A 9,454-nucleotide genomic window follows, 5' to 3' on the forward strand; every position below is an offset into this window, starting at 1 on the left:
AACTGGTCAATTACGAGGCAATAGAACAGTTTGAGACTTCTCTCAGCTCAAATCTGCAATAGAGTTGTCAGCCCTTGCCGACTGTAGAAGAGCCTTGTCTAGCTGTTTTTTCTCTGTTCTTCTTCCATCTGTAAGACATCTGAATACTGAACAGCATCAGCCATGGCATATAACCTGCCAGTAGCCAAACCTGATGGGATGGAAAGATTCAGCCCTTGGCAATATTTGCAATCATGATATCTTCATTACAAGGAAACTCTGAACATGTCGCTAGACTGTAAAATTTAGCAATGTACTCCACCATCATGCTTCCTTGTACAAGGTGTGTAAGCTGGATATGGATTTGTTGCTTGTAATTTGGAGGGACAATGTGACAACCCATAGCCATCTTCATGTCCCTTTTAATTTTGCCTCTGCAAGAAATAAGTTTTCTCATCTGTTAGCTTGTACCAGTGAAGAAACTTTCAATAATGTGCAGCCAATCAAGAAGTTCCTCCAGTTATTATCTCCATAAAAATAAGCTATTTCAAGCTTTGCTCCTAGCTCGACATCAACAGATCACTGCTCTTTGGGCTGCTGATCAGAATTTGCTGAGGAAGGATGCATTCTTGCACACAGGGACAATCAAAGCTGATGGAGATCCTCATTCTTTTTAGTTGCATTGCTTTTATCTCCAAGGATTGCTACTGCAATTGCATCCAAGGTGGTCTCCGTGGCAACCAATGATGTTTCAAATCATGCAACCCCATCATTCAATTGCTCTATGGATTGCTTGATGCCCTCATATTCATGAGTAAAGGATTCAAATTGAGAACTGAGTTCTGCAATTGAAACCAGGGTGAAAGAAAGAAGGATTATCAAGAAAGAAGGAAAGGATACGATCTCTTGATGCTCCATTACCAAACTAATGCAGGACCAGGTAAGAATGGTCTGCAATGAGTGGAGACCAAGAGAGGGAAAAGAAGAAGACTGAACTTTGGCCAAAAGGGTTCTCTCATTTCTTCATAAAACTTTCAGCATACAATGTCTTCCAATAGGGCACTTTGAAACTCTTTACAGACCTAACAAAAATCCCTAAAACTTTCTACTTTTGAGTCAACTAGGGCTCTTGCAAATATAGAAACAACCCCCCCTACAATATGCTAATTAACTCACCAACTTGACCATATTAGGACTCTTAACTGAGACTGGTGCTACACCAATAACTGTTCATGCTAAAGTACTGCACGAACAGTCACACTTCCTAATTAAATTGAAAATAATATAACTGAAACAATAAAATAAAAGGCCAGTTAATTAGTGAAAAAATCTGGCTATATAGATGAAAATCCAGCTGCTCTTGCTTCCTGATGTTCCTTGCAGCAGAGTGAGGCTGTAAAATACCTGATTGTGCGCACTCATTTGCAATCTCAACCCTCCGCTGGTTTGAACAGCAACCTGAGCACTTCTGAAACTGATTCCTATAGCCGCTATGTCAACCTTTAGCATAAAAACTCCCTTCAATGGCAATTGCATTACAGTCAGTATGCTTATCCATCATTTGTCAGCAGCGCAATCAATTTGACAATGCTGAAGACACATGGGGTATTCGAGTAGCATTTTGTTCAGTCAACCCAATCATCATAGATAGCTTATCCGATTCCCCTCTGTACTCTAAATCAAATGTAGAATTCAGTAATCTTAACTTCCATTGCATGGCAAGCTAGTTTTGACCAATCCAAGATCACCTCAATTGATTGGATGCCTCTACGAAAAGGAAAGATCTTACAAAGTGCTATGCTTATTGGAAAGGCCACACATGAACCAATATCACCCAAGTATTTTGGAAGAAAATATACATCATCCTCCCAAAAAGAACAAATATTTAGAGCAGTAAAAACTAATGGATGCAGAAGCCGATTTATTAAAGGTAAAGAGAGGAATATACATTTTAAGTTTAATAGTACTATGAACAAAATTACCGTTCTACCAAGCACGAATGCAGCTGTTGCAACCAATTGTTGCTCCAATGGAGTCAGCAATGAAGCCACAGGCAACCCAAAAAGATATCCACCACCCAGCTGGGAAAAAAATAGCACATATTTAAAAAATGAGCTACAGATATCTTAAAACAAAGTATAAATGTTTAACTCTATCATATCTTAAATCTATAAGTCACTATGAATTACAAAAAGATAGCTACATGCATTCACCATAAAAGATGAAAAAGCAATCTGAACTTATGCAGAGATTGAACATTGGTCAACCAAATGGTTATATGTCATAACTTAATTAATGATGGCTCAGATAGAAACCAGTTCAGTTATCTCAGAAAATTGAAGTGTATGAGACTAGGAATTAACATCGGAGGAGGTAATTCTGATATTAATATTATACTTGAAGGTCTTTAAAATCACAAAAAAAAAAAAAAAAGAATCCATGTATAAGTTATAACACAGCAATAGCAAACATATAGTCATAATTCTTTTTCCCATTAAATTGGTCAAAGATGGAGCACTAATCAAGGTCAAGAAGGCAATGTTAGGATGGAGCAGGAATTTATTATTGCTTGTCATGTCAACCTGATAACAACCTCTAAGAATATGTACCTGATATCTGGTCAAGGCAACTTTAGACAACAAATGGACTTTCCATGGAACACTGAAGTCTAGTTTTTTTGTGTTTGCAATTTAGTTCATGCAATTAGGGTGCAGCTCTCAAAAATTTCCCTACACAGAATTAGTTTCAGAGGAAGATGAGAAATGACAAGCTTTGACATCACGTACTGCATTCATATTGAGGCACAAATGTTAAAGGATAAGTCAAGTTGAGAATCAATTTTGTAGGTAGTATATGCACTAAGCATAGTCATCACATCTATCTGGCTGATAGAATTTATGAATATATTGTATAATGCAAAAAGAGCAACCAAATAAAAATTCAAATGCATATATATTGTGTATACACACACACACAAACAAAAAATATATGTCTATATATACATATATACATACATATGTGTGTGTGCATGCGCCGCGGCGTGCGTGTAATATATACATACATACATACATATACACATACATACATACATATATTGTGTGTGTGTGTGTATCTATGTATGTATGGATGCATGATCCATATCTCAAAGACAAGTATGAAGCATGAACATTACCACAATTCAGTCACAAGCTCAGCAAATTAAAGAGTGCAGCCAGAATGATAGTTTGAAAGATATAAGGAACTATCAGCAATAAAATTATCCATATATGTGAGAATGATTGATTATAAGGGACAAAAATATACAATGACAAGGTATCCAACTACTCAAAAAATCACAAGTTCATGCTTACTGTAAGTATTGATGCTGGAACCGCTAACACAGTCAAAGGAATATACGCCACAGCCCTGTAATTTATTTTCAGATAAAAGTCAATGCCAGGATTCAATATTGGAGGATATGAACATCAAATTTTGAATGTGCAAGTATCATTAAGGACTAAGTACTTACTATATCAGATGTAAATATTGAGAATACATACGTTCATTGTGTCAATAAACTCAGATATGCATTATGATGGATTCCAAGAGATGAAGTGAAACGACAAGAAATCAAATGTTATCTATCTAACTAATAGAAAGTTTACCAGTGAAAAGAACTGATTACAAAATCTTATACATTATAGAACTTAGACCACAAGATTTGTCAGAAAAATTGCTCTTAGTAATTAGTGCCCAAGGAAGTAACAATTTTAGCATTATGTCAATAATGATTTCATGGAACACATGATGGAATTACCCAAGTCAACTTGGAAGATGCCACGTGGAAAACCAGAAATGAGAAAGTCAAATTCTATTAGAGAAGATTGTTGACTTGTGATAGGGATGGCAACAGGTCGGGTCGTCTATTACCTATACAACAACATCCCCACCGCCCACGCGCACACACAACCCCCCCCCCACACCCCACCCAAAATCTGTGCAGGGTCTCGGTACTGGGGGCAGGTGGAGTCCCGAGATAGAGCAGGGCAGGTAGAGTTCAACAGGGGGGGAGTGGGATGAATTGGGTGAGGTTAAGCTACACTAATCAAATTTTTTTCATACAAATCATTTTATTTTTTGCCTCAAGGAGGGGATTTTGTGCGGATTTATATATATTTGGGTTAGGTTAGAGGGGGTTTTACCATTACCTGCACCCACTTTGGATCCACTGAAGGTTGGGTAAAACCTATCCCATGAGGGCCATGTTGAGTTGGGTACCTGATGGGACAGTAAATTGCTACCCCTAACTTGTGATGAATGATTAAGAAAACAATCATAGGTAGCTCAGAGGTAGTTAAAGATTTTCATAGGAAATATTTATCACAAGATGCATACCATACATTTTTTCTTTTCTAGTCAAAATACACGTCTCCTCAGATCATTTAATAACATAAGTAAAAGAGCCACTATCTTCAGTTGTAGCCATAACTTCCTGATATATATATCAACATATGTCATGGGCACATGTTGTCACTTTCATCTTAGTTAATGATAGTAATGGTTAAAGTGACAAGCATTCATGTCTAATTTGGTGAATTAAGTTTAAGGTGGTGAGCAAACCTAAGAAAATTTGGCATTCACGTTGCAACAAGAAACAAAAGCTAGAACTTCGACAAACACCATGATAGAAGTGGGGAAAACTTGAAATAGCATGAGTTAAAAATAATGACCATCACTTACAGAACAAGAGGACCCCATGGACCAAGATTCTCCTTGATCCAAACCAAAAAATCCTTCAAAATCTGTTGGCAAGCAAATATAGTTATAACATTTAGTCAATGAGAAGACAATAAGCAAAGTCGACATTTTCACAAAAGTAATACACATGAAGTTAACAATTGAATCAAATACTGATGATACTAACAATAAAATAACAGCTTTTTCCAACTATGAGCATAAGAATAATGGAGCATCTACCAGGCAATCCGGCACAACATACACTATCAGTTAAAAGAATGAATATAACTTTCAATCCACTACCATCTTTTGAGGAATATAACAATTAATCTGCCCAAAAGAGGAGGAATTTTTAAAGATACATAGCTCACTCTGATTGCATAGGCAATAAGTCAATTATGATTGCGAATCTTGTGATCATTGTTTGTTATACTAGACCGTATTACCCAATACAGGCGTTATGCACCATAATGCTAGGGTGAGACTTGGTATGTCCCCCAGCATGAGTATCGATACCGAGGTATGTACCTTACCAACACTCAGTTAGAGTGTACTAGTTGGGTGCCAGTATATGGTCTAGTACTAAGACAATTTTAGCTTTGAAGCCTGTGATAGATAATTTAATTGACAACACCTAAAGATCATAATCAATCTACAATTTTAGCATTTATAAGTAATCATTTCAAAAGACTTCATCCAAGATATCACATAGAATCCAAAAAAGAATCAAGCACATCTAATGGAAATAGACACATTATAGAATAAAGAATTGGTATGAAAACTAAAATGGCATTCTTAAAGAAGAGAAACCACAGGTAGAAGAAAATTTGAAATATAAACTTTGGTGAACATTTTTTGGAAAAAGACCCCATAATGAGCGAACTGATTTGTCCAATTTAAGGATATGAATATTTTTATATTACTACAGGAGCATCATTAAAATCTTACGAAATAATAGAGAAAAGATAGAAAAAGTCTAATCATTCGCAGCAATACAAGATTCTACTAACAGCAAAGCACAATTTTCTGTTTTCTACTTGCTTCTATACCAAAAATTGTTAATTAGAAGAAGTGATGCCACTATCCATCAATAAAACATCCCTATGTATGTTTTATTTTGGCCCTCAAGGCAACTCTAGTGCACTTGCCACTACTTCATTTATCCTTCCTTCACCCAATGATTGAGTTTCACGTTTCCAACTTTCCCCATTCACATTCATATGTCATAGGAGTGCATCAATCTAGGGTTGGATTTAGACCTAGCATGACTGACCTTTGTCGACTAGGTTTTCAGCCTAGAGTCTTGACTTGGTCCTAGTATATCTGCTCAATTGATTCAGATCATCTAGGGTCAGATCAGGTAGTTCAAAAACACTGGATGCAGGACTAATTAACATAGTTGAATTCTGATGAAGGGATAAGTTCAGCATGTATAATAGTAGAAAAACCTACAGCTTAATGAACACTAAAAGAACTGTTCAGGTGCAATTATAGGAGGATGTCTGGTTTGTTCTCCCTTCCTGGACAGTGTCTCTGTACCTTCCTCTCATTTTCTCAATGGAAGTAGGCTAGGCTGCCTATTCTTTCCCTCAAAACGGATAGGAATGTCCAGAATTGGTCATAGGAATTCCAATGGATGGAGACAGCAGATTTTAGGCATTGAGTAATTCTCTATATGTCAATCATGTTTCTTATCTTGCTTAAAAGAATCCTCTTTAGGGATTGAAAACTTCCTGAATTGCTTGATTCACAACCTCTCTTACTACACCCACAACATCCATCTGCTCCTCTAAAGGACAACTATCAAACCCCCTCCTTCAGCATACTTCATCATCACATTTGCTTGAGAAGTCTGCTCCATCAGAATGTTCAACTCTCATCTCAAGCCATCTCTCCAAAATCCCTACCAACTCAATATCATGACCATCCATATCAAAAGTGCATCGGTTTCCAAACAATTTATTTAATTAGAATGACAGAACATAACTATCTTATCTAACATAACAAGGAAGCCGTTTAGAAAATGGGGGACCTACTTTAGAATTCATAATATTACCTCAAAATTGCCAACATCCAACTGTAGGAATCAAAATTTTCAAAGGATGTGATTAAGTTTTGAAGCCTCTATTTAAAGAGAGAAACTAGACTCATGCGGATCAGGAAACAGAGTGATTAGGACTGTATCTAGTTATGTCACATGGGAGAAGACATGTGAATTCCCTTTTTTATATAAAGTTTAAAAATCAAGCACCTAAATCTTTCCTGTATAAATAAAATAAAGTAAAACTGGGTCCAGTACTTCTAGTTTCTCATTATAGCAGACTCTTGGGGCTGTTTGGCTGTCAGATTGTGCCAAAACAGGTTCAAGGAAAACCTAAAGTGGATGAATTTATAAAAACTCTTGTTTAACTACTTTTGGAAAGTAATAAAACCTGAAAATCGAGTTTTATGAAAAACAGGTCTCCCCATTTTTGTAAACGGAATTTATGATGGAATTCATAACTTTCCATTTTTAAAGAAACCTCATAGACAAACAAGCATCCCCTTTTATGCAATACAAGATCATCTTCAATTGCAAAGCCTCTCGATTACATTACCTGTGGTCTATCTATAAACAACCAAAAGCTACAAATTGAGCAAAAGGAGTTCTGGACTGGCAATCCTTCATTTAAAGTTCCACACTTATTCATCAAAACTTGGAGGTCACCTTTCAAAAGAAGACTTCTTTCCAATTGCTTGTCGCATATATTACAATAAATAGCAAATGGACCGTCAATCCAGTCATAGATATAAAAAAGATCACCTCACAAATCTCAAACCCCAGCAATACGATCCAGAAGCCCAGATTTCCACAGAATCCACGGTCCCTATATCCATCCACATTTAAGCGTTCCGCCATTCTCTTCCAATCCCATTACCTAATCATCCTCGATAGTGAAGTAAAAAGAAAAAGAAATTCCACAAGAAACAAGATCTGGAAAAGCAATTTTTAAAACAAGAACCAAAGATTTAGCAATCAAAAGAGATTTCAGAAATTAATCAACATGAATAGCAAATGCCGGATCGATTCCAAATCCAAAAACGAGTCAAAATCCGCTATAACACCACCAAATAAACACAGATTCAATAAAAAAGCAATCAAGAAAGAGGATCGATACCTTTTCCATGGGGAGGGTGGCGAAGGCCGCGACGATGGCGGCCGCGAGAAGGAAGAGGAGGGAGATCCGAAGGAGAGAAGACCAGGAGACCGCCATCGATGACAGCCTCCGACGCCACGGCCTGCACTCCTCCGCGTCCTCGCCCTCCACCGTGATCCCCTGCTTCCTCGCCCTCAATCCCCCGACGTTTGCCAGATTTAGACTCCCCTCCGCTCCTCCTCTTCTTCAATTCCCCTCCCCTCCCCCCAAAAATAGCAAAAAAACAAAAAATAAAATTTTCCCTTTTTTTTTTTTTACGTTGGTAAGCAGTTAGCACCGGATAGATCCTAATTATCGGGAACCGAAGAAGACGCCGCAAAATTCCCGGCGCGCGTGCTCTCTCTGTCTTGGATCCTATTCCTTTGTTTGTTAAAAGAGGAAGGAGCTTCTTATCCTCTGCTCAATGGTATCATTCCACGCATGTACAATAACTTGCTCTGCTGCAAATTTAGTTGAAGTACGAATCGCTATTTTACCCAACTTTCCTCGTCCCCGCAGCGCACACGCCGCACAGCTCCCATGTGAGAAGCTGCAAATGGTTGAGATTGACCCATGACTCGATCTGATCAGATCTATTTTACTGTAATCTAATTCAATTTTAATAATTCGGAAGATTGGATCGTAATCCAATATTTGCTCCATCAATATTTTAAATTAAATTAGATTATAATCCCATACATGCATAAAATATTTTTTTAATAATATTTAATTTTATTTATTAATTTTATTATATTTTTTTCAGTTCATTCGTGAGAGTTGGTAGAGAGAGATATTAGGAAGATTTTGATTTAGATTCAATCCTAATATAATCTTTTGACGGTCTATGTAGAAGCACTAAGACTTTAATCCTGCATTCATGCGGCTTACGCTTTTCAAAAATCAAGAGCCAACCATAAAATTTATTATCAAATGATCTGACAAGCAATAGGCAAAATCGCTCCATGCAATCTTAATAAATAAAAAAAGTATAATTGTTACTTATCCCCTTCAAAAAAAAAAAAAATGCCACTGTCGTATATAAATTTTATATTAAAAAATATATATAGGCGATATGTAACTTTTCTTATTAGTGTATTCACTGACAACTCACATTATCCATACTGAAATGATTTCTTTTCCGATATTTTTTCTTTTTGATAAAGTTCTTTCGAGACACCCTTGGAACCATAGGCGGGTGCTCTTAATGCACATGCCGCTAATGCTCCTCCACTTCACGGTCGTTGCCGCCATCATCTTCTCCATCAGAGATGGAAACGGAGTCGATCCATTGTCCTCCATCGGCAGCCAGTGGAAGGTCGGGTTGGAGAACGCCGCCGCAACCACCATCATGGTCCCCATCACCACAGCGGCCCTACCACCATTCTCGTGACAATCTGTCCCTATGGCCCCATCAAAGAAATCGACAGGCTCGTAGTGGCGGAGGTCGAGGACAGCGTCCAGGTGCAGAGCTGGGGCACGCATTCCTTCTTGAAGGAGAAGTACTTCCAGTCGGGGCTAACATCGAAGGAGGCACTGGTGAGGATCTGAAAAATGACGGAGGGGCTGCGGGACATAAGGCGAGC

At 37.6% G+C, this 9,454-nt stretch overlaps 1 protein-coding gene across 1 annotated transcript; it reads right to left on the reverse strand.

Moving 5' to 3' along the window:
* Positions 1–761: 761 nt before the first annotated feature.
* Positions 762–8,364, reverse strand: LOC140853616 (uncharacterized). Its single transcript, XM_073248272.1, has 6 exons — positions 7,854–8,364; positions 4,699–4,760; positions 3,330–3,384; positions 1,962–2,060; positions 1,384–1,497; positions 762–821 (listed from the first exon to the last, which is right to left on the reverse strand). The coding sequence occupies exons 1-6, from the start codon at positions 7,947–7,949 to the stop codon at positions 762–764; spliced, it is 486 nt and encodes a 161-aa protein (XP_073104373.1). The 5' UTR covers positions 7,950–8,364.
* Positions 8,365–9,454: the final 1,090 nt, after the last annotated feature.

Source organism: Elaeis guineensis, chromosome 14 (assembly GCF_000442705.2).
Source record: "Elaeis guineensis isolate ETL-2024a chromosome 14, EG11, whole genome shotgun sequence".
NCBI lineage: Eukaryota > Viridiplantae > Streptophyta > Magnoliopsida > Arecales > Arecaceae > Elaeis > Elaeis guineensis.

Bases quoted from the DNA above. Each gene is read 5' to 3' on its own strand.
- LOC140853616 (XM_073248272.1), bottom strand. From the start codon at position 7,949: ATGGCGGTCTCCTGGTCTTCTCTCCTTCGGATCTCCCTCCTCTTCCTT. The intron at 4,761-7,853 runs GTATCGATCCTC...GCTTGCCAACAG, and splicing joins CCACCCTCCCCATGGAAAAG to ATTTTGAAGGATTTTTTGGT. The intron at 2,061-3,329 runs GTAAGCATGAAC...TTTTTTTCCCAG, and splicing joins TTCCAGCATCAATACTTACA to CTGGGTGGTGGATATCTTTT.